We start from the raw sequence: 24,455 nt of genomic DNA, 5'->3' as shown, positions 1-24,455 counted from the left end.
TGACCTAGAAAAGTGATGTCCGAGAAAAAGAATTTAATGGATTAGTCCTATTATTTTCTTGACAGTTCCAAATCAATGTTTCATTCTCCTATTCGTGCTATAAAAGTTCATGTACGTAGAAGCTTCATTGTTGGATCTCGATCGTATTTTTGAAGGGTTCAGAAACCGATTCGGTTTCACTATAGGACGTGTATCGCATGGTAAAGTATTAGTCCATTGGACTCTTTGGGGTCCATATCATATGGTAAGAGGATGTCGATACGATGTAATAATTGTTCATCGCAATCATAGCATTAAATCAAGCCGCCCTCAACTGCCACCCAAAACTCCCATCATTATACGTTCTTGAGAGTATGTCCCACCGCTGCCACGTGTCATGTTCTCAGCAGCTAATTTTTCGTATATAATCCCCTCCCACTTCATAGTCCATCCTCACCCAATCATACACTAGTTATCGTAATTGAAGGTAAAAAAAAAAGAGCAAAACAATGGCGAGCAAGAGATTCCTTAACAACCTCGTCCCGGCATTATTCCTCTGCATGGTGGTGGCGGCTAGTGTGGTGGAATCCGCCGTCACGTGCGGCCAGGTCACGAGCTCGCTGACCCCCTGCATTCCCTACGCTCGGGGCGTGGTTGCTGCCCCGTCGGCGGCCTGCTGCTCAGGTGTCCGATCGCTGAATAATGCCGCCAAAACCACCCCTGACCGCCAAACCGCCTGCAATTGCCTGAAGGTGATTGCCCGCAGCATCACCGGTATCAACTACGGCAGGGTCGGTGCCTTGCCCGGGAAGTGTGGCGTCAGCATTCCATACAAGATCAGCCCCTCAACTGACTGCAGCAGGTAGTTTTCATAAAACTTATTTATTAGTCTTCGTATGCGTATTCATGCCCACTGACAAGATTTTCTATCTACGTTGTTGTGTTTGTTATACAGAGTAAAGTGAAGAATATCAGTTGGAGCCGGAAAAGAAGCTTTTAGTACGACGGCGACATAGCTGGTTCTATAAATAAATGAGGCTTTCTTCCGTACGGAGAGGCAAGCATGAATGTCTTATGTTCCAGATTTTTGCATTTCTAGTGTTGTTTTCGACTCCAGAAGACTTTTCGTCGGACTCTGTTGTAAAAGAACCCTGATAGTAACAGATTTTCAAAAAATCATGGGCAGTAATTTTCAATATTTGTCATGCGCGTACTTTTGCTTTCATGTCCGGCTTGGTAGCTTCATACTTGGTGGCTTCATACAGTGAAACTGCCTCCTTTCTAAACAGATTATGAAACGCTGTTAAATTGGTGAAGATTTTCCCTGACTGCAACAACGCATGGTACTTAATTATGTGACAAAAGCAGCTTGTGTTGCTGACGAGCCTGATTCATGATCGACTTGTGGTGTCTAAAAGGAGTAGGAATGAGTTAATCATCCATCTCTTCAGTTGAACTGATCAAAGAACATTTGTACTCTCGAACTGCGAATGATCGTACATGAGATTTGTATGAACAAATATAGTGCTTCTGCGTGATTCTGTAGGCAATATATATACAACGTAATACACGATCGGTTCTCTCATCCAGTTGGATTTTTATGAATTAATCAGGCACATCCATTCGGTTCCCCTTTCATCTAGCATATACGGCTATGTGCTTACGTGCTCACATCAATGACTAAAACTAATATCTCGTTTCAGCTTCGGTTCCGATTTCTGATGGGAAAAATGTAAACCAAAGTAGAAACTACGTCTCCTGTACGCCTACATTCCATCAGCTGCTCTGCTCGATGGCTGCTTCTACCTCTTCTCTCTGTCTCTGTTCTCATTCCCGAGAGATTTCTGATCGGAGGTTGGTTGGCCCGGCCCTTGGAGTAGCTGTGTCACTGGCCAGAAGTGTAAGGACCGAAAGTAAAAATCTCAATTTTCTTCGGATTTTGTAATCGAAACAAACGAGGCTCAGAATAGGGAGATTGTGAAGGATATAGATATCAAAACATCCGAGCATTCAGTCTCAAACCTTTTTATGACAAAGGGGACCAAATTTGAGCCTCCAAATATGCCTTGGACGATGTTCTATGGTGCAAACACAATTTTTTAGGGCAATCATTTTTTGTACCATTGGATTGTAATTATTAACCAATAAAAAATAAATAATTGATCGTCTAATGGTTAAAAATGTGATTGCACTGGTACAATGATTACACCTGTCATGGCCTAATCTTTTCCTCAGTTTTGAGCACACAAACTATTTTTGTACTGATACCTATGTTGATCCCAAAAGTTATGAGCAAATATTCGGTGAGTATTATTCAGTAATTTGGTTGTATAATACTCAATCAGAATGCTTGAAAGTGAATATGATTTCCAACCAATATTTGGATACTCGGCCAATTAATATTTTTCCACAAGCTCGAAAGGTCTCGATGATGCCTAACCCCCCATATTTTTCTTTTAGTACTTTTCTTACGACGAAGGATGAACGGCTGCTTAGCAAGGATCTGGCCAGCATTGTTCGGATTTCAGCCAAGAATTGGATGTCCTACTGGCCATCCCCTGGACAAAGAGTCCATTCCGATGTTTACTCGCAGCAAGACTCGAATATTTCATCTTGGTTACTTTTAGTATGGGTCATGATATGTGTCCACTTATAAGATCATGTAATTTAATTAGTTACCCACTAACAAACTGCAGTACTGGTAAACTTACCTCCCCTTTGCATCTCTCACGAAGGTTAGTCGTGAAGATACATAACGAATACGGAACATCGGTGGCAATCGATATTACGGCACAAACTTCCAAACGATGGATCCTGTCTCTGAACAAAAAAACGAAATCAGCAGCATGACGGGGAGAAAACTAACCCTTTTACGAGAGCTGGTGGAGACTGGAGACTCATGTTCCTTCTCTGCCATCGATATACATCGTCACCAGACAGCAGTTTCTCGAGTTGATGAACGTCGTTGGATGATAAGAAGGCCCGGTTTTCTCTTCTGAAGTGATCCTCTTCTTTATTCTGCTCTGCATTCTCCTCTTTCAATATCTGATCGGATCAGTTGCTGCTTTTTCAAGTACTCCAGCCTCAGGCCATCTATCTCCTCCTCAACTTCGACTACGTGATATTCCTCTTAGTTCCGAATTTTCAGTGTCAACCATAAAAGTTCTAACGACCGGAATGCTTCAATACATAGATGAAGTGAAAGTGTGTGACAGGTACGTACATTTGTTATCACAAATTACCCATTTTAACGATTTTAGCACAAAGATTTTTCTTTAGCTAATTAAATCACAGACTACCGATTTGATGACAATATTAGCACACCGTCAATATCTCCGTTAATTTTAACCAACGGTGCCACATTTAAAAAAATAACAAAAAAAGGCCGAAATTAGGACGAGGGGAGGTGGCCGACAGTAGGAGCCTCGACGCCAACAACTATCTCCCCATTTGGGGCTGCCAGCGACCTTTGTCATCGCCTGTCTCCGACTATGGGCATTTTTTTATTCCGAATTTTTTTTGGGGGGGGTGGGTGGAGGCCCCCACCGCCGACCACTTCCCTCCTCCTCACTTTCCGCGAGCTATCTTTTATTTTTTTTCTTTTTTGTTATTTTTTTATATTTTCAAAATATTTTTTATTTTTATAAAATGTGAGACTCACTCGACCAATCATCATGAGCTACGTGACACCGTCATGTACATGTCAGCAATTCCGGTTAAAATTAACAGAGATATTGACGATGTGCTAACATTATAATCAAATCAATAGTTTGTGATTTGATTGGTTAAAAAAAAGTTCATGCTAAAATGTTAAAATGTGAAAAGTTTAGAATTTTTTGTTTCGATTATTAACCCTAAAGATAACGAAATGAGAGTAAACGATAGCACATTTAGAAATGACCAAATATTGGATGGGTATTGCTCATCCACTTGGATGTGTAATACCCAATAAAAATACTTGAAAGTGAAAAATTGACCCCATAATGAGCTCACTGATTTTCACTTATAAAAATTTTGATTGGTACTTACTCATATAAAGTCAATAAGTAATACTTATTGAATATTTTCTCTTTGGCAATTGGTCCTTTTTCTATAGCTCTATAACACGAGGTATCATCTTCACATGAATCTCTAGCTAGGTCGCCTATGTCTATATGGCACGTGAGTTGCTATTGTCGTATATATGCAACTCATTCGCCTAGAGGTACCATTTTCACACTCATAGCTAGCACGTGAAAATATCAAGGAAGATTAATCATCAGATACATATATCTCACATTATCGCAGGGCATCAATCATATCACATATAGTAGCATTGAGAGAAAGAACTTGATTTTTCGATGCTCTAAATGGTCGACAACGACTAATTAATGATTGATATTTTCTTTCTGGCGACTGTGAACTGACGCTATTGAAAATTGACGTAACTACTTCAATGGATTTGACTATTTCATCTCTTTTAAGAAATTGCAGAGGTCATCAGCTTTTACTAGATCGTGGATGCTATAGCGATCGAACCTGCAGAAGAACGGTAACAATTTTCCGTCTTTGGGCCAATCAGAGTAGAGATTTGTCAAAAGAAAGTAACAATTGTTCTTCAACTGCCATCCGACCGTCAAACCATGAGCACATATTGGGTGCATTTTTTCGCTCATTTGAATGTGTAACACTCAATTAAGATGCTTGAAAGTGAAAAATTGACATCATAATGGATGTACAATGTAACACCCTAAAAACCATATCTTCATGTTCCTCGTACTGTGTCCCACCAATGCCACGTATCACATGCTCAATGACTGATCTTCTCTATATAATCCCCCGATCCTTGTACAGTTCATGCACACCCAATCAGTTAGTTTATACATAAATCATCAAGAAAGACCAATTAATTGTCTGTTATAATTAAAGAAGGATTAAGAAATGATGGCGAGCACAGACATTCCTTAACAAACTCGCCCCAGCATTGCTGCTCTGCATGGTGGTCACGGTCACCGTGGCGGAATCCACCATCACATGTGGCCAGGTCACGCAGTCGGCGTCCCCTTGTGTTCCCTATGCTCAGGGCGCCGGGGTTGCCCCAACGGCAGCCTGCTGCTCGGGAATCCAGTCATTGAATGACGCCACCAAAACCACACCCGACCACCAAACTGCCTGCAAGTGCCTAAAGGCAATCGCCGGTAGCATATCCGGTATCAATTATGGCGTTGTTGCGGGTATCCCAGGGAAGTGCGATGTCACCATTCCTTTCAAGCTCAGCCTTAGCACTGACTGCATCTTATCGATTGTGATTTATTAGAACTTGCATGCATATAATGTCGTATGACATGATAAATAGGCAAATTAACAAGAGTTTCTCTTTGCTTATCTTTGTACAGTGTGAAATGAAGACCCGCGTGGAGACCTGAAAGATAATAGTAACCTTGGCTCCATTAAAGATGCATGCATTAGTACAATCGACGTTGCTCAAACTCTCCCGTATATCGAATATAAAGAGGCTTCTTCCATGGAGAGGCATGCATGTATTACTTTCCAAATTTATGCATTTCTCGGGTTGTTTCAACTCAAGTCGACTTCTCATTAGACTGCCATTGAAGAACCCTAATTATAAATGATAATAACAGATTTTGCGATATATATACTTCATGTGAAATATATCTCAATACCTACAAGTAAGTTTGCTTCGTTTTCCATGCATATAATGAATTGAACTGCCTCACAGCTTTCTAGCAAGCTATAGCTAGGCAAGTATCTTACTATCGATCCCATCTTGACTAGAGAAAGAGCACGGTTTCAACATGCGTGCATGCCAAGTGAAGTACTCGCAGTAATTATTGATGCACGAGTAGTCAGGCATGCATATGTATAAGCTGGCTTAATTAACAAAGCCTCTAGTTTGGAAGAATAGGCGGTAGAATGAAGATTTCGATAAATACCAAGGACCTTATGTCCAGCAGTCCGATATTAGAAGATTTTGGGGAATTATTAGGCAATATGTCATAATACAGTTCTCTCATGTATCCGGTTTTATTTTGTTTAACCGAGCCTCAGCCAGCAGTTCCCGTTAATGTTAGCATAATCGTTTTATTTATTTCTTTTTTTTCGACCAGAGGCACACGAAGAGGAAATAAATGGTTATCAGAATGTCAATGTACCAACTGATCTCATTTCCCTTCTCCAGGAGCATTTCACTATTGATCGATATTTCATAATCAATCTAATTAAAATGTGCATGATCTCTTCATGCACAGAAAAATGAAGTCAATAATTATAACAATTCGTCCATGAGTTTTGAGCTATTTTTTAGGGGGGTCGTTCTACTAGTGAAAAGGTGAAGTATTACTAGAGAAATACAATAAGTTACCGTCCTATTGAGTATCGACCATCTTGAAATCTAATCTGCCCAAATAGGTCATAGCTGATCTTTCATGTAGTTAAGTCATGTTTAATAGGACATGTATAAACAGACAGAGCATATCAGGATAGTCACGATCGCGACTACTGAAATTAAGAAGCATTCGATATATATATATATATGTTTGTTTCACTGTGTTAAATGTAGGTTTCATTATCATTTTTCATATTTGAACCAAATACAATGGTATAAATTCCATGCTTGGACTTGGTCGTCTTTACAATTTGTGGATAGGGAATAGGAAGCTCATCCTACAAAAGTACCATTGGATCATCAATCCATTTCCCGTCGGCTTGGATGGCCTCCTGAGTCCTGACAAACAACAGCTGGCTGGTAAGCTCAAACAAAAATTACCGTTGGTAAGTTCTTTTTGATAAACTCCATATTACTGATATTTTCTTTCTTCTAATCGAAAAAATAAACTTAATCATTTTTGGTCCATTTCTTTCATTATTTTTGTGATTCCTTACGCATCTTTTATAGCTCAAAAGGCAGGGGAACTTCATGACCACTCAGATGCCTCTCAAAAACCATCCTCTAGGCCCTTCAAGGTAGTCATGAAGATGGCTTGGAAGGTTTAGATGATGGCTTTCGAGTGGCCTCCCAATGGTCATGAAGTTCCCCTATCCTTTTAGCTAAAATATGACCGTAGGGAAATACAAAATGGTGAACAAATAGACCGAAAATAAATTTATTTTTTGGATTATATTAGAGCAAACGTCAGTAATAATAATATAAGTTTATTAAAAAGGAATCACAAACAGTAATTTTTGTGCCGAGCTTAGCGGCCAGCATTTGTACGTCAAGGCGCCATTCAGCTGAAGGGAAATCGACGATGACCCAATATAGTAGTGTTGTAGGATGAGCGTTCCATTCCCTATTCACTAATTGCAAATGCCAACTCAAAGCATGGAATCTTGTACAATGTTATTTGGTCCAAATTATTATGGAATGTGAACGTGAAGCTTCCGTCTGTCAACCTGATATCCTCCATTTGTAAGTCCAACTAAACATGACTTAACTACAATAAGAAAGATCAGCTACTGGCCTATTGGGCAGGTTAGATTTAAGATGGTCAATTGAACTGGATCTTGTTGTAGCCTGGCTCCGATGGGACTTGGTGCATTTTTCTTTGGTAATGAACAGGGCCGACGCTCAAAGAAACTTCATTATGTATACAGAAACTGCAGGATCTGGAGGCCTCAATAAAAATTCGCTGCTAAGTAAAGCAAGTTTGCATGACTCTGGGGAACCAAAAGACATGCAATCCATGATGAATCTCCAAGGATATTCAAGCGAGCCACAGATATTATCTTCTCCGTTCGTACGAATCACTTGAATCTGCCAGTCGTTAAGGAGAAGGTCCAGCAGGATAGCAGAAACTAAAGAGGAAATGGCCGACATTTTTAGCCTCTTGATCCTGGATAGCAGGAACTATAAGGCGATTGCGGGCAGCTTTCTGGTATCAAGCTGCCCGGCAAGTGTGGTGTCAGGGTTCCATACAAGATCTGCCCGTCAACCGACTGCAGCAGGTTTTTCTACATCGAACTTGCTAATGAGTCTTCGTTCGCATTTTCAAGCACACTGACAAGATTTTCGAACTATACGCTGTTGTGTTTGTTATACAGAGTGAAGTGAAGAATATCAGTCAGAGCGTAAAAAATGCTGCATTTAGTACGACAGCGTGGTTCTATCAGTAAAAGAGGCTTCTTTCTATATAGAGAGGCATGCATGTCTTATCTTCCAGATTCTGTTTCAACTCGAGTCGACTACTTGTCGGACTCTCTGCTGTAAAAGAACCCACGGTATCAACAGATTTTTAGAATATAAACTCGCGATTGACTTACATGTATGGTGTCTAGAAGGAGAATTTGTGAATTGAGGCACAGCCATTCGGTTCCCCTGCAGTCCATCAAATATAGCTATACTTGCTTATGTGCTCATGTCAATGACTCAAAACAAACATCTTGTTTCAGTTTCGATTTAGATTTTCTGAGAAAAATAAAAATCGAAGTGGGTATCACGGCACCTCTACCCCCACGTTCCATCAGCTGCTCTGCTCGATGGCTGCTTCTACGCACCTCAATCGCTGTGCCTCTATTCTCATTTCTGATCATAAGTTGGCCCCTGGAGTCGATGTGTCACTGGCCAATGACGAAGGAGATATCAAAACAGCCAAGCATTCGGCCTCATTCATTGGCCTAATCCATTCCTCAATTTTGATCACAGAACCCAGCAACTGAGAAACAATTTTTGTACTGATAGGCCGAGGGCTGTGTTCGTCCCAGAAGCTAGAAAGATCTCGACGCACTGGCTCCCCATTCATATTGTTCTGCACTTCTTTTTTAACGACAAAGGATGAACGGCTGACCGATTAGCAAGGATCCAGCATTGTTCAGATTTCAGCCAAAAATAGGATGTCCTACAAGCCATCCCCTGGAGAAATTAAGAGTAGATTCCAATGTTCATTCGTGACAGTTAGCCTCTTAATTCAGATGTTTACTCGAATATTTCATCTTGGTTATTTTTTGGGCAACTGTGCTAGGTGTCCTCCAACATGATGATGATCGACATGACATGTAATTTTTTTTGGTAGATACATAACATTAATTTAACTACCCTCTAACATACAATAACCTTGTCTCTCCTTTGCATCTTTCAAAAGGTACGTCCTGAAGATCGATGCATATGAAATATGGAGCATGAGCGGCAATCGATATTATCATATTATGGCACAAACTTCCGAATAATAAATTGATTCACTTTCCTAACATAAAAATATAATCAGCAGCATCGCATGTGATATGGGATGAAGGGGAGAAAACTAACCCTATTATGAGATCTGGTGGGGACTGGAGACTCATACTCCTCCGCCATCTATACCTTCACCGGACAGAAGGCGCGGCTCTCTCTCTTCTCAAGTCATCCACTTCTTCTTCCGTGATAATTAATTGGGTTCATAGCACTCTATCCATTTACTCATTCGACCCAACTCTGAATTTAGAGCATTCTTGTCCTTCGATATTTAGCCAGAGAGTTGCTGCTCTTTCAGCTCCAGCATCAGGCCATCCATCTCCTTCTCAAGTTCGAATATGCAATCCTCTAACATTCGATCTTTCAATATCATCCATAAAAGTTCCGAGGACTTGAATGCTTCAATGCATAGATGTAGTAAAAGTGTGTGATAGCACATGTGGTCTCGGTCCTTTTCTGTAGAAACATAACACGAGGTATCATCTTCACTTGAGTTATTGCACCTGCATCGCCTACACATATGCACATGACTCGCTGCGTCGTATATATGCAATTCATGTGCCTAGAGGTACAATTTTCACGTTCCTAGATAGCTAGCACGTGAAATATCAAGGAAGATTAATCTTCAGATATACGTACATATCCTTCTCTCGCAATTACAAAGTATTGATCACATCGCATATACACCGATTTGCATATTCCGCATATTCTAATTGACATGGCATAAGAAATCACTGATTTATCATTATAAGAGAGATGTTTTTTATTACAAAATCAAAATGTAGCTCGTGGTAATAAACTGCAGTAGCACTGAGAGAGGAAGAACTTGATCTCGATGCTTAATTTAGATGGACTACAACTAAAGGATCGATATTCTCTTCCTGGTCATGATCGATGAACTCACGCTAAAAAAAAATCGATACAACTACACTAAATTTGGGGCGATCGGCTTTCACTACATCGTGCATATGCTGATGATCCTACTAAAGAGTGAAAGTGTCCAGTGCAGTGGTGGTAATAATTGTTCCTCAACTGCCGCGGGACCCTCGAACCATATGCTCATGTTCCTGGGACTGTGTCCCCACCACTGCCACGTTTCACATGCTCAGTGACTGATCTTTCCCTATATATATATAACCTCCCCAATCCTTGTATAGTCCATGCACATCCAATACATCGGTTAATTTATACATAAATTATTATCAAGAAAGACCAATCCTCTGTTATAATTAAAGAAGGATTAAGAAATGATGGCGAGCACAACATTCCTTAACAAACTCGTCCCAGTATTTCTGCTCTGCATGGTGGTCGCGGCCACCATGGCGGAATCCGCCATCACATGCGGCCAGGTCACGCAGTCGGTGTCCCCTTGCATTCCCTACGCTCGGAGCACCGGGGGTGCCCCAACGGCGGCCTGCTGCTCAGGGATCCGGTCGTTGAATGACGCTGCCAGAACCACACCCGACCGCCAAACTGCCTGCAAGTGCCTAAAGGCAATCGCCGGCAGCATCTCTGGTATCAATTACGGGGTCGTTGCGGGCATCCCAGGGAAGTGCCGGGTGAACATTCCTTTCAAGCTCAGCCTTAGCACCGACTGCAACAGGTTTTGACCAAACTTATCTTATCGATTGCGAGTTATTAGAACTTGCGTGCACATAATGTCTTACGATATGAATAGGAATATTAACAAGATTTTCTCTGTTGTTCATCTTGAACAGTGTGAAGTGAAGACCGACGCGGAGACCAGAAAATTAATAAGAACCTCGGCTCCGTTAAAGATGCATGCAATAGTACGATCTACGCCGCTCGAACTCTCTATCTAAATAAAAGAGGCTTCTTCCATGGAGAGGAACATGCGTGTATTATTTTCCGGATTTATGCATTTTTCGTGTTGTTTCGACTCAAATCGACTTCTCTTCGGACTCACTGCCGTTGAAGAACCCTAATTATAAATTATAATAATAGATTTTACGATATTTATTTCACGTGCAATATATCTCAATACTGCAAGCACGTTTGCTTCGTTTTCCAGCTTCATGCATATAATGAACTAAACCGCCACGCAGCTTTCTAGCTGTAGCTACTCGATTATTTTAATTCACTATTGATCGCACATCGAATAGAGAAAGACACAGTTTCGACATGCATGCTAAGTGAAGTGCTCACCATAATTATTGATGCACGAGTAGTCATGCATATGTATAAGCTAGCTTAAGCAGAGCTGCTAGTTCGGAAGAATCATCGGTGAATGAAGATCTCTATAAATTACTATAACTACAGCTTTATCTTACCAAGAACCTTATGTCCAGCAGACCGATATCAGAAGATTTGTAAAATTATTAGGCAATTACGTCGTAATACAGTTCTCTCATCCAGTTTGATTTTGTTTACCCGAGGCTCGGCCTTTTTTTTCTTTTTTCCCGACCGCAGGCACACGGTAGACCAGCTGGTAAAGACTAAAGAGTTGAAAAGGAAATAAATGGTTATTAGAATGTCAATGTACCAACGGATCTATTTCCCCTTCTCCAGGAGCGTTTCACTATTGATCGATATTCCGTAATTAATCTAACTCAAACTTGATCTCTTCAGACACAAAATAATGAAATTATAATAAAAAGGCCAAGTAGCACACAATTTGTCCACATGAGTTTTGAGCTATTCTTTACTGGGGTCCTTCTACAAGTGAAAAAGGTCAAGCACGACTAAAGCTACGATAAGTTATCATCCTATCGACCGTCTTAAAATCTAATATGCAGCGGATCTTTCATGTAGTCAATTCATGTTTAGTTAGACCTACAACCGAAGCATATCAGGATAGTCGCGACTACTGAAATTAAAAAGCATTCTATATATGTTTGTTTTTACGGTAGACTTTCTATATATATTTATTTATTTCACTATGTTAAAATATAGGTTTCATTTTCACATGCCATATATAAACCATGTAACATTGTATAAATTCAGGCCTGGTCTTTGCAATTTGTAAATATGGGGAACGGGAAGCTCATCCTACAACAGTAACACTGGATCATCAATGAATTTCCCTTTGGTTTGGATGGCCAGTCCCGACCAACAACTGCAGGATGGTAAGCTCAAACAAAAATTATTGTTGGTAAGCTCTTTTTAATAAACTTCAACGTATTTACTGATATATTTTCCATTGTTAAAATCCGAAAAATAAACTTATGTTTGGTTCATTTCTTTCATTATCTCGTGATTACCTACGTGCTCCTTTTTAGCTCAAAAGGCAGGGGAACTTCATGACCAGATGGATGCCTCTCGAAAGCCATCCTCCAGGCCTTTCAAGGTAGTCATGAAGCTGGCTTGGGAGGCCTAGATGATGGCTTTTGAGTGGCCTCCCAATAGTAACGAAGTTCCTCTACTCTTCGAGCTGAAAAATGAACGTGGAAAAAACAAAATAGTGCAATAGATAGACAGAAAATAAGTTTATTTTTCGGATTATAGTGGAGAAAATGTCAGTAATAATAAGTTTATTAAAAAGGATTCACAAACAGTAATTTTTTTGCCGAGCTTATCGGCCTGCGATTGTTGGTCGGGACACCATTCAGCTGAAGGGAAATCGATGATGACCCAATGCTAGTGCTGTAGGATGATCCTTCCATTCGCTATGGCCAACTGAGACCAAGGAATTTGTACAATGTTCTTAGGTCCAAATATGGAGTGTGAAAGTGAGAAGCCTCTGTCTGTCAACCTGATATCCTCCATCTGTAAGTCCAACGTACTAAACATGACTTAACTATATGAAACATCAGCTACTGCCCTATTGGGCAGATTAGATTTTCAGATGGTCAATTAAACGATATATAACTTATTGTAGCTCCAATGATACTTGGCGCGTTTTACATTGGTAACGATCAGGGCCGATGCTCAAAGAAACCGACTTACCTACACGAAAACAACATATGGAGGCCCCAGCAAAAACTCGCCACTAAGGAAAGGAAGCATGAACTTCGGGTCGAGTAGGAAGACACACAATTCATGATGAAGCTCAAGAATATTCATCACTTGGATCTGCCAATCGTCAAGGAGGTCCTGGGTAGCAGACTAAAGAGGAACTGGTCCATTGTTCGGGCATCAAGGCGTGACAAGGTTATACAAACAATCTCTGAATTAACTTTGATGATAATCATTCTGGATCTGAGGCTCCAAGCTAGATCAAGTCTTGACTTTATGCTCCATTATTCAGCATCAACCGGGGTGGCTATACCAATGTTATGAGCAAAGCACCTAGCTACGACCATTTTCGTCATGGGCGAGGTCCCCAGCACCCATGAAAGCAGATTGCCTTTCTATTGTAAACTTGTCTCAGCCAAAAATAGATTGTCCTACTGGTACACTCTGGACAAAGATTTGGCACTACAAACTACTCACGAAAAACTTAGCCTCAAGTCATGTTAAGTGTCCACCTAGCCATACAGCCGATGATGATGATGATGATGAACATAACAAGTAATTACCCATTTTTTGTTTACAAAGCTTCTTCATGTCAGATTATATAACTCACTTCAAATTGTAAGATTTTCAAGGTTACATACATATCTCTGGATGTCAAAAATTGCAATCGGATTCATAATATACAAGCAGAGGCCCAAGGCTGAAACACAAGATGGATTCCTTAAAAATGAGTAGAGCATACACTAAAAAATTATCTATCATAAGCAGGTTTCTGGGGAATACAGATGTACAAGAAGAGGAATATCTATACACAAGCTTGTCAGAGAGATATTATTCCTAAATTATAATATCACAACGATTAATACGCATCCCCTTGCATCTTCAACCAAGGTTCATCGTCAAGAATCATAGACTACGGCACATTGAAGGCATCCGATATTATGGCACAGAAGGTTAAACTAGCTTTCAAAAGGCTGAAACCTTTGCTGAAGATATAAGCTTACATAGCAGCAACCTATGGGAGGAAGGTGAGGAAAAACTCACTCTTTTACCCAATCTGGTGGAGACTGCAGGCTCATGTTCCTTCTCCGTCATCTATACCGTCACCAGACAGCAGATTCTCGAGTCGACAGACGAGATCATCAGATGATAAGCTTATGGCCCGGTTGTCTCTTCTCAAGTCATCCACTTCTTTCTTCAGTTCTGCATTCTCCTCTTTCAATATTTGATCAGAGCGTTGCTGCTCTTTCAACCTCAGCTTCAGGCCATCTATCTCCTTCTCCAATTCAAGTACACGATCCTCTAACTTCTGATTTTTCAGTATCAAGGTGTCCTCCTGAGTGGAAATGCAACAATCTTAATATACAGAGCCCACTATGGCAACAAGGACAAGGATAGAAGACGGACGTAATCAGTGAACTCACATCGCCCGCCGGAAGAATCATGGAAGTGTCTTGTGATGTTGATGGAAGCTCCACATTGGCACTTCGTGGAGAAGATGACACGGTTGGGTATTCAAGATCAGTTGATGGGTCTGATCTGTTTTGCAACTCACACGGACATGGTTGTAGCAGTTCTTTTCTCTCCTCTCCCTTTGGTGCATCGTTCGGTGAATAAGTGTCTGAGACAATCTCTGATTTGACAATCTGTTGAGCCATCAGTTCTAATGATTAAAGCATTAATTTTCCTTTCATTGGGATCAATTGCAATACACTGTCAATAGCAAATGCATAATAGGAAACCCATCACCCTCGTACTTCCTAGGAACAGAAAAGAGTTCCAGAAATTCATGTAAAAATAAAGAATCACGTATTAATAAACTGCCAGTAAAAGATTGCTTAGAAAGGAGTATGACGGCACCAACCCCGGGAGAAGTAGGTGATAGCTCTAGGCCTCCAGAAAGTTCATTCCCATCGTTCTGAACCTCCATTAACTCTTTGACTACATCAAGTTCCAACTCGTAAGAAGTGGGTTTCAGCATCCAGATCATCTGTAAAATTAAAAGTTGATTGATTCATCAGCAACAAGCTCTTGATAAACAGCTTATGAGGGTCGACCTCAAAGGCTAAAGACAACAAATTTGAAGGACCAGAACATGTCTCTAAAGTTAACGAGGAGAAAGTCTTCAAGTTCTCCAACACCTGATCATCCTTCAGATCATGAAACATTGTGGTGATCGAGATCGACGGTCTAGGATGATGCTTACGATTTTCCCATCGGCATGCACGAGGAAATGCTGTCTTATCAAGTAGACCTGGCCGAGCCAAGTCAATGTGCTCGTAAGACCAAATCTAGACAATAGCCACCAACAAAAATTAGATGATTCAGAGATAGCATGTCCATCGAACAATTGTATGTTCATGAGTATAAAGTGCATTCAGCCATTTTCTCATACTTTTACACTCACAGATAGAGGAAACAATTTTCCCAGAGAATCTTGCCAGAAGATACAGTGTTCTTGAAACAAAAGATTACTTTTTTTAAGGATAAAAGGACAAGCAAAGTAATGACTCTGAAAAGACTCTTCATCCTGTTTTCACAAAGCAAATTAAGCAATACTTGAGTCCCATATTGGTTGTATAATGTGTGTGTGGGAGGGGATTGTTTTCAAGGGGGTTTTTGGGGATTGGGTGGGGGTGGTCTTTGGCCATCTCTATACAGATAAAAAAATGAAACATTTACAATTTGAAGCTCGAATGTATGGTATCTGCACCTACCGCAATGCCGTAAACTCAGAAAATGTCTTCTTTCTTTTTCTTTATCAGCCTCAGCCTAGAATCTTCACTAACAACACAAGATGAGACGTTAAAAGGGTAAAGAGAGAATTACCTGCAGGAATGTGAGACAACCTCCCACAGATTGTGTATTTGAATCCTTCCTTTTGTTCAACCACATTAATATTTCCTCAAGCACAGCTGATCCCCATGCATACCCGCAAACATCATCAAGACTTTCAAGAAATGAGAGGTAACGGGAGTCAACATTTCCACTTGTATCAGGGAAGAGGAAAATCCCGAATGTAAACAGTAGAAAAGTCCTGATAAAATCATCACTAGCAGCTTCACCAAGGGACTCAAGCCTGCTCTCAATAAAATCAACTGAAATCTTTCTCTTATCAGGAGTAGCGCCATATTGCCTCTCCAAATCTGAGAAGGGTTCATCTTCCCTGAGGAGTACAGGATTCCCGTTCACTCGCAGGCCCATAATCAGTGCTACATCCAACAATGTCACAGTAAGTTCCCCTTGGGCGAGCTCGAACGCCCGCCTCTCAAAGCTCCACCTGTCCATCAATTCAAGTAACAGTTTCCTGTTCATAGTCTGATTTGGAATCAGCAACAGATTCCCAAATCCCGTTTTCTCAATTGCGATTCGCTGCTCATCTGTCAGTGCCTCCACTCTCTTCACGAACTTCGGCGACGAAAATTTGGTACTGTAACTCTCAATCTGCACATATCATGCAGAGAAAACAACTCAAAGAATGGATCTTTAAAGAAACAGCTCAAATATGTCATTAAAATGAACAAGATTTTCAAAAGGGCAATAGCAAAATGCACAAACAGGCAAGTAAAAGAAGCCAAATTATTGAGAAGCAGCACAAATACAAGGCAAATTTTGCAATTGAGTCACTTCATCAGTCAGGCATATGCTAGCAGAAGAAGAAGGGGGAGGGGGGGGAGGGAGGGGAGGGAAGGAAAAAAAAATAAGTCGACTTTACAGCAGATTCGAAGGAGACAATCTCATCGAATCAGATCTTCCACTGAATCCCAGCATTCTTTACACTCTTTAGTAGCAAATTGGAACAGAGAGAGAGAGAGAGAGAGAGAGAGAGAGAGAGAGGAGAAGCAGAACTACCGAACTCCGAACTTCAGAGAAAGCAATTGAAGACTTCCGACCCGTTTTCTTCATTCTGAGGGCGGAGCTTGACAGGGGAAGCAACTGAAGTGCATTCGAATTTGCAGCGAGAGCTTCAACTGCGACCCAATTCTGAAACCCTAATTGAAGAATCGGCACAGCGTTGCGTTCTGCTGTGTAAGGAGGGCAAGCTTCCTTGAGAAGCTTCGCAGTGAAAAGGCGCGAAAATTTCTTATTGGGCGTTATCTTATTTTCCCTTTTTTTCAAACTTTTATTTTGACATCAGATTACGTCATTATCAGTTCACTGGAGAACTTTCCTTTTCTTCTTTCAAAATCTACTCTTTATTTTTTATAAGCTAAAGAAGAGTTTTAAGAGCTCTCCTAAGATTACCGCAAGTCAAAATTTGATAGGGGCAATAAAAGAAGAGAAGTGAATGGTTTCCATTTTCAATGAAAAGAAAAACGTTGTTAAGTACAAAAGGATGAAAGATGAATGAATTATCTACTTTACCTCTCTATTACTTAGTGAATTATATATATATATATATATATTGTTGTGTTGTATTTTTATTTTGCACCGCCTAAATACTAATGCTTACTAATTAGAAATCCAATGTGGTATTGCATGAAATAAGGAAGGAGTAATTTAGTTTATTTTCATAAGTTTATCAAAATTATCATCAAATTGTATTATTAAATTTTAATATCCAATCTTGTGCATGGCACGGATCTTTTCATTAGTTAAAATTAAAGGAGTAGAACTCTCCTTTAGCCCATATCAACCAAAGAAAATTCTAGGAAGATTTAACAAAAAAAAAATTGAAATTTTCTTTCAACTCTTTCTTGAAAGACAAGAAAGAAAGACTTTTTGGACATGAAAAGTTTGGAATTATTATTTCACTCAAGTACACACCCTAAAATCAAATTCTTTTATATGTTGTAATATTTTATGCGTTTATTTAAAAAAATATGGCTTCAATTACCAAAATTAAATTGTTTTTTTCTGCTAACCGGGAGTGTTCAGACTTCACTCGACTAATCTCCCGAAACTCCCTAGGGCCCCTACGATGCCTGAGATGGGTAAACTGAGCCAATTGGCCCGGTAGGTGGCTTTACGAGGTTTCAAACTTGGGATGAAGTTGTTACTTATACTCCTCCTTACTATCAAATCAAATCCCTTGAGGTTGAATTGAATCAAGTATTATTATTTTAAACTTTATGACTAACCGAGATTTAACGAATTTTTCTTATCTTACTTTGCTTTTCTATGTGTCAATACAATGTGTGTGTACAGTCAAAATTTTCAGTCATGTAATTGGGTTATATATGGCATTAGTTTAAGCAAAAGGAAGAAACCCGAGTTTCATTTACTTTTATGTAAAGGAACTATCATTAGAACTCACTAAAAATAAGATTATGATTCTTCCCTATATGTTATTTATATATTATGTTTTACGTTTGTTTGTTTAATTTATTTAGAAAAATATGACAATTTAATTTTTCGATGTATATTGTCCTAATTTTGAATTACTGAATATATTCTTTTTGTTAGTAATTTCTTGCATTTGATAATCATCTTTACCAGTCATTTACTTTTAGATTTTTTTATACTTTTTCCTAATTCCTTGTTAGAGAGATATTTGATCGTTTATCTTGTATTTAATGTAAGTTTGCTATAACTATTTATATGCATCAATAAAGAAACGATACACCTCTGTCAAATGTAATTATTTAGTTTATTATAATCTAATTATATTTGTTGAATTAGAAGATATTGTAAGTTACAAATTTTAATAACTAAGAAAATTGAAATCCACAGCAACGCGTGGACATTTAACCTACTAAATAGATAATTATGAGTTTTTTTTAATCTAAATGGGATTATTTTGAAAAAAAAATTATACTTTATTCTCTTTCCTAATTTAATTCTGTGGAGGTTCTACACACATATTGTGAAGAAAATTCGCGTGTTGATTGATTAGCTCGGAGTGCATACAGATGCTGATTGGAGTTCGCTTCTATAAGCTTTTTTCGATTGGTATTGTATTGCTGTTGTTTGGCGATATTATTGGGATTTCTTTATCCTGTCTTTATAGGTCATAATTTCTTTTTCTTTGTAATGGGCTTTATGTCCCGTTTCAGTACCAAAAAAACATATTTTTTATTTTTAAAAATAAAATAAATAATAATACTTTTAGAAAACACAAATTAAGAAAACCGGAAAGGAAAATAAATAAAAATTAAGATGCTCGAAAAGGAGTTGGAGACAGAGGTCAAGGGCCCTCACCTATCACTACATCAGAATTTGGTTATTTGTTCTAAGAGACAAAGGAATGATAAAATTTTGAAAGTGGCACATCGGAAATATGTCACCACTGCCTAAGTAAAGTTGTAACGCCCTAATTGGCCTCTACTTGCTCTCTCCATTAGTATGTATTTTTTCATTTTACGAATTTATCTTTTCTAATGCTATTTAATTATTAACCTTTTTCCAGAAATTAGTAGAAAATTAAGACCGGACGGAAACCCAAAAAATTAACGAAAAAACGAAAACCTAATGAAATGTGTACGTGCAGTTAGCTATAACCAAAATAACTTTAAAAGTATGTGTTCTAACTTATAGCAATTTTCTTTTTGACTATATTTGGAAAAGAAAAGAAAATTAACTATAAGTTTTCTTTAAATTAACCCTTTTCTTTTTTTTTTCTTTTTTTATGGTACGTCAATAATATGTTATCCACAACTAGACTAGCACATCTGCAAAAAATTACTTCTTAGAGGAATTTAGATCTGAAAATGAAGCAAGCATATGGAGAGAGACTACTGGCGAACACTAATGAGCCAATCGTAATATTCAGCCCAAGTAGGTTATTTCTTCGCTCTTCGGTATTTTCCGCAGCAGCTGTGATGTTTGAGGTGTCGCACTCAGCTATGAAAGGTTAAATCTTTCGTATAGTTGTTAAGTTCGTTTGAATTCACGCAGACTGTCTTGGCAATTTCGGGAGATCAGCCTCGTGCTGTTACGAAGGGTATAAACACCGGCCTAGTCCACACTATCAGGAAAATTACTTGTCAATTATTGTTCAGAACATGCATTTCCACGAGTGGGAATTGTTGGAAAATGTTTGGACCTTGACCCGAAAATGGAAGATCAGTTTGTAACGCAACATATATAACAAGAGCAAAAAGGAAATCGACTCTGCCGTTGTCCTAAGATATAAATCTGTAATATTGTCGAAATTGTTATATCACTGAATTTCCAACCAAATCGCGGCCAAAAAGCCAAAAAAATTCCAACCAAATCTAAATTCACCGATAGAAAGGAAACAGAACTCTCTTGCACATGCTTTGAGGAGAAACTTATCAGCTAGCTCTCAGTCTTACTGCAATATTATTTCAATCATGAAAAACAATTTTTCAGTTATTGTTACCAAAAAAATAAAATATATATTGTTAAAAAATAAATAAAAGCAAGAACTGACCCTCTCAGCATAGAAAAGTTTTATACGTATGAGCCTTTGTGTTTTCCTTAATATGTTTAATACAAGAGTGCCTTGGACCAGAATTGCAAAACAAAAGGAGCAATAAACTTTCTTATTAGAGGTAAGGTTTGTAGCGCGAACCTCTTGTTTTCCTTCTTGTGTTTTGCAACTGTTTTCACCATTACGGGATGGGCTTATGGACCTAATAGAAGATTAGCGAGAGAAAGTATAATAAATGTAGAAGTCTCACTAATGATAATTAAATTGGAATCTCTTGGTTCTGAATTAAAATGGTGTGTATTGCTGAAGTAAATTATATTTTAGATCTTGCATTCTTAATCCAGTTAGTCGTATCCACGCCCCTTTCAGATTATGGCATCAAATGATTCACATGATATTTTGTGATTTCAATGATATTTGATGATGCCTCATCCTGAACAGTATATCTTGTATATCCATATATGGATACGTAAACATGGTAGGTAACATTAATTTTCGTAGATATTTGAGCCCAACAATGTCATTAATTTCTCTCCCTTTTTTAATAAGCAACGTCTGAGTGCGTTTGACCCTTCCTATTCTTAGGTCCGATGATTGAAATTTGGACAGACTCAGAAATTATTATCACTAAAGATAAATTTTTTTAAGTGTCACTTTGCTGATATTTGCACTAAAAAAGCAATATTAGGTTTATTATTTGAGCTGAAAATATCTACGTTGCGTTTGGTTTCATAATATAATTTTAAAATTAGATTTTGATTTTGAAAAAAAGTGATATAAATGGAACTCACCCTTTGACTTTGTATGAATTATGTTATTTTGTTTTGAAAAAAAGTGATATAAATGAGACTAACTCTTTGACTTTATATAAGTTATTTTGTTTTGTTATAAATAAAATTATATTAAAATTATAATTTTAAAATTATACTCACAAACCAAACAATGCACTACCCTCTCCCTAAGAAACATGAAACTTCCAGGTTCACGGGTCTGATCTTGGAAGAGCTTAATCGGGTAAAAACATCTGAAAATGATGTATATTATTAGTGGATCCCACCTCCAAGATCTACGTCGGAAGGCGAAGACACGTAAAATGATAAGAAATGCGATGCAGCGAAAAAAAATTCTTTCTCTCAATTTAAACCCAATTCAAATTTGATTTCATTTCCGGAACGCACCAATTCATTTTTCATTCTCTCATCTCTTATTAGGTTCATGAATGTCCCTCTATAACCTAAGAAAAGAAAAGAAAGACAAATGAATGATGGGATCGATATCTAATCTAATTCGAGTAAAAGACAAATAGTAGAAAAGAAAGTCCGACCTTACTATTAAAATTCCACATCTTTTAAACAACAGTGTTTCATTTCTGTAAATCATTTACAACTCCCTATATGGATCCTATCAGGTAGACCGCAACCCGAGCCGCGGTAGTACAATAGCATCTCAACGGTACGTACTGTATGGAACAGTTTTCATCGATTCCGACACATATCACCTTAAATCTAACCCCCCATTGGAGACTCAGTGGTCGACTCCGGTGCAAGAGCAGCTGATATGATACGATTCTATCTTAACACCCGATGTCCGGAAACACCACTGAGAGCATGTTCAACTCGCGTTGTCGTTCACGACAACGACTACATGCTCCAGGCCTGGCCTGTTCCTTGGGGGAGGAGGCGGTGGTGGTGGAGGTGGGTCGAGGAGAGAGTGCCGGCAATTGGGGCAGGACGAGTGGGACGCGAGCCACGCGTCGATGCACCGGACGTGGAACCCGTGGTTGCACTTCGGGAGCACCCGCACCTTCTCCCCGTCCACAAACTCCCCGAGGCAGATCGGGCACTCTGTCGCTGTAAACACCCCCTCCGCCGAACCGTACACCGCCACAGGGATCCGCCTCAGCGCATGCTTCTTCAGCCCGGTTGTGGCCAACCGTGCCGCAGCCCTCTCCGGCGTATTGGGGCCAAGCCTCTGCCCGCACCTCATCACGCACCGCACGATCGAGTTGAGCCCGAGCGCGAGGATCAGTGCACAAAGCAGGGCCGCCAGGATGATGACCATGTTGGTGTCGAAATTCGGGTCGTTCATGTAGGATTCACCAACCGTCCCATTCGGGCCTGTCGGCGGCTCCCCGAGGCTGGGACTCGAATCCAAGAACCGGCGACTCGGGACCGAACTGCTCATCTTCTCTCAGCTGCTATCTCGGGCGGCGTTCGAGCTCTCCGATGAGGCAGAAGTGAATTGAGGAATGAAGGGGCTGTGAATCGTAATATGTTGTGTAGATTCCGACTGGACAGGGACATGAAAAGGGAATCTCTGCTTTTGGTTTGGTCTACCGGATGAGGGCACTCTGTCACTCTTTATAATCTTTTGGGACCGTTTTGGCCTGCAATTATTCGAGCAGCTTGTTTAAGTTGCTGTTCTATTATCAAGGAAAAATGGTCCTGATCGACTCGGACACGGGAAAGAATTCCTCGATTAATTCCCTCCCCCGATAACGAGAAAACGATACCTTCCTCGACCTTCCGGCTAATAGGAAACCCGAACCGAAGCTGGACCTGTGTCTTTCACCCGAACCCAGGGGAGTGAGACTGATGAGAGTTGTGGTTTGTGAAGGGGAGCATGTTGGGGGTGAAGATGAGGGGTGAAGGGAGAGAGACAGGCGGGGACGGGAGGGATTATATTGGACGAGGGACATGAACAGAGACATGTCTTATATATGAAAAGCCGGATCCATGCCGAGATGGAGTTGTTTCAATACCTCCTAATTAAAGTTTCGGATTCAAGATTTCATGAATGAAGGAAGTGCACGTCCAGAGAGTTTTATTCCATAATGAATTGATCCATCTTAAACAATTCTAGTATAAATATTTTTTTAATCTAAAAATGTATAAACTTTCAATTTAATAATAATTCTAGCACAACGTCAAATTTTTCGTTAATTTAGATGGAATCGAGGATATAGAGAGCGTCGACAATTCTAATCGGGGGAGGGCGCCGACAATCCCAATCGAGGGGTAATAGACGGGATTGTGGCTTCACCCACCGAAATTGAGAGAATCTTCAATTTGAGGGTTCTCTCGATTCTCCCCACCACTCCCTGATTAGGGTCATCGGCGTCCTCTCCCTTGATTGGGGTCGCGGTGCCCTCTGTTGATCTCCATTCCGTCTAAATTAACGGAAAATTTGACGCCGTACTAGAATTATTATTAAATCGAAAATTTATATATTTTTATGTTAAGAAAAAAAATTCGAGCTAAAATTATATATATATATATATATATTTGTTATTAATCTTTTTGTAATGATTAGGTACTTTATAGTTTAATAATATGACTTTTTTGGTACCGAATCCCATATCCCCAACCCTCGTCAAAAAGTTGTAGTACATGCTTTCATATGACCAACAAAATAAAAGGTCAGGAGTTGAACCAATTGTAAGCTTGTAGTCCTATCAAGTATCCGAAGAACAAGAAATGATGATCTCAACTTGCCATATTATAGAAGTTCATATGTACAAAGAGATTATCGTTTCTATAACGCAAATGTAGTGCTATACGAAGAATCAACTGCTGTTACAATTAAGAAATGCTTACTTTGTAAAGTTCATGCGAAGTTCACTATTTTTTTCCCTATATAACTGATCACAATTCAAAAGGTGCTTCAATTTGATGACAAAATAATCGTAAAAAAGATGCATGAGCTCGCATAGTTGAGTGTTAGTTGCTTCCACATCATTTGGCTAAGCCACTTGCTTTTTTGTTTCTTTATGGCATCGATCATCCTAGGAAAGTGCAGTAGCTCAATGTACACTTACATATATATAGATATATTGAATTGAACTAAAAAGTGAGGGTCAGAAAGATCATAATCAAAAAAATCCTACCAAAATATCTCTTTTCCTCCACTTTACCGGCCGCAAAGGAAGCCCTTGGATTGCCCACTAGTGCATGATACAGTCATGGAAGGATCGTACCTCCCCGTACAGTATAAAATGCCAAACAACATGTCTCCTATAACATGATAAATATCAAAACCCCAGTTTTTTTTTCCAGTAAA

The 24,455-nt window shown here is 39.3% G+C and overlaps 5 protein-coding genes across 5 annotated transcripts; 3 read left to right on the top strand and 2 right to left on the bottom strand.

Annotated features, from left to right (window-relative positions):
- The first annotated feature begins 426 nt into the window (after nt 1-426).
- LOC116209163 (non-specific lipid-transfer protein 1-like) lies at nt 427-1,192 on the top strand. The gene is made up of 2 exons (XM_031542722.1): nt 427-841; nt 935-1,192. Exons 1-2 carry the CDS (start codon nt 489-491, stop codon nt 942-944), a joined length of 363 nt encoding a protein of 120 aa, XP_031398582.1. The 5' UTR covers nt 427-488; the 3' UTR covers nt 945-1,192.
- Nucleotides 1,193-4,414: 3,222 nt separating this feature from the next.
- On the top strand, nt 4,415-8,824 carry LOC116207980 (non-specific lipid-transfer protein 1-like). Its single transcript, XM_031541132.1, has 4 exons — nt 4,415-4,510; nt 4,916-5,182; nt 7,847-7,923; nt 8,020-8,824. Exons 1-4 carry the CDS (start codon nt 4,415-4,417, stop codon nt 8,027-8,029), a joined length of 450 nt encoding a protein of 149 aa, XP_031396992.1. The 3' UTR covers nt 8,030-8,824.
- A 1,480-nt stretch (nt 8,825-10,304) lies between these two features.
- On the top strand, nt 10,305-11,130 carry LOC116207087 (non-specific lipid-transfer protein 1-like). Its single transcript, XM_031539948.1, has 2 exons — nt 10,305-10,748; nt 10,864-11,130. The coding sequence occupies exons 1-2, from the start codon at nt 10,393-10,395 to the stop codon at nt 10,871-10,873; spliced, it is 366 nt and encodes a 121-aa protein (XP_031395808.1). The 5' UTR covers nt 10,305-10,392; the 3' UTR covers nt 10,874-11,130.
- A 2,582-nt stretch (nt 11,131-13,712) lies between these two features.
- On the bottom strand, nt 13,713-17,138 carry LOC116206616 (protein MAIN-LIKE 1-like). Its single transcript, XM_031539392.1, has 6 exons — nt 16,913-17,138; nt 15,890-16,504; nt 15,202-15,351; nt 14,925-15,050; nt 14,485-14,706; nt 13,713-14,396 (listed from the first exon to the last, which is right to left on the bottom strand). Exons 1-6 carry the CDS (start codon nt 16,964-16,966, stop codon nt 14,136-14,138), a joined length of 1,428 nt encoding a protein of 475 aa, XP_031395252.1. The 5' UTR covers nt 16,967-17,138; the 3' UTR covers nt 13,713-14,135.
- Nucleotides 17,139-21,702: 4,564 nt separating this feature from the next.
- On the bottom strand, nt 21,703-23,107 carry LOC116209421 (RING-H2 finger protein ATL74). Its single transcript, XM_031543052.1, has 2 exons — nt 22,909-23,107; nt 21,703-22,782 (listed from the first exon to the last, which is right to left on the bottom strand). Exon 2 carries the CDS (start codon nt 22,578-22,580, stop codon nt 22,008-22,010), a length of 573 nt encoding a protein of 190 aa, XP_031398912.1. The 5' UTR covers nt 22,581-22,782; nt 22,909-23,107; the 3' UTR covers nt 21,703-22,007.
- Nucleotides 23,108-24,455: the final 1,348 nt, after the last annotated feature.

Source organism: Punica granatum, chromosome 5 (assembly GCF_007655135.1).
Source record: "Punica granatum isolate Tunisia-2019 chromosome 5, ASM765513v2, whole genome shotgun sequence".
NCBI lineage: Eukaryota > Viridiplantae > Streptophyta > Magnoliopsida > Myrtales > Lythraceae > Punica > Punica granatum.
This window is presented reverse-complemented; position numbering and strand designations above follow the sequence as displayed.

Bases quoted from the DNA above. Each gene is read 5' to 3' on its own strand.
- LOC116209421 (XM_031543052.1), bottom strand. From the start codon at position 22,580: ATGAGCAGTTCGGTCCCGAGTCGCCGGTTCTTGGATTCGAGTCCCAGC.
- LOC116209163 (XM_031542722.1), top strand. From the start codon at position 489: ATGGCGAGCAAGAGATTCCTTAACAACCTCGTCCCGGCATTATTCCTC.
- LOC116207087 (XM_031539948.1), top strand. From the start codon at position 10,393: ATGATGGCGAGCACAACATTCCTTAACAAACTCGTCCCAGTATTTCTG.
- LOC116206616 (XM_031539392.1), bottom strand. From the start codon at position 16,966: ATGAAGAAAACGGGTCGGAAGTCTTCAATTGCTTTCTCTGAAGTTCGG. The intron at 15,352-15,889 runs GTAATTCTCTCT...GCTATTGTCTAG, and splicing joins GTTGTCTCACATTCCTGCAG to ATTTGGTCTTACGAGCACAT. The intron at 14,397-14,484 runs GTGAGTTCACTG...ATTTCCACTCAG, and splicing joins TGATTCTTCCGGCGGGCGAT to GAGGACACCTTGATACTGAA.
- LOC116207980 (XM_031541132.1), top strand. From the start codon at position 4,415: ATGGATTTGACTATTTCATCTCTTTTAAGAAATTGCAGAGGTCATCAG. The intron at 4,511-4,915 runs GTAACAATTTTC...TGGCGAGCACAG, and splicing joins ATCGAACCTGCAGAAGAACG to ACATTCCTTAACAAACTCGC. The intron at 5,183-7,846 runs GTTGTTGCGGGT...GATTGCGGGCAG, and splicing joins TATCCGGTATCAATTATGGC to CTTTCTGGTATCAAGCTGCC.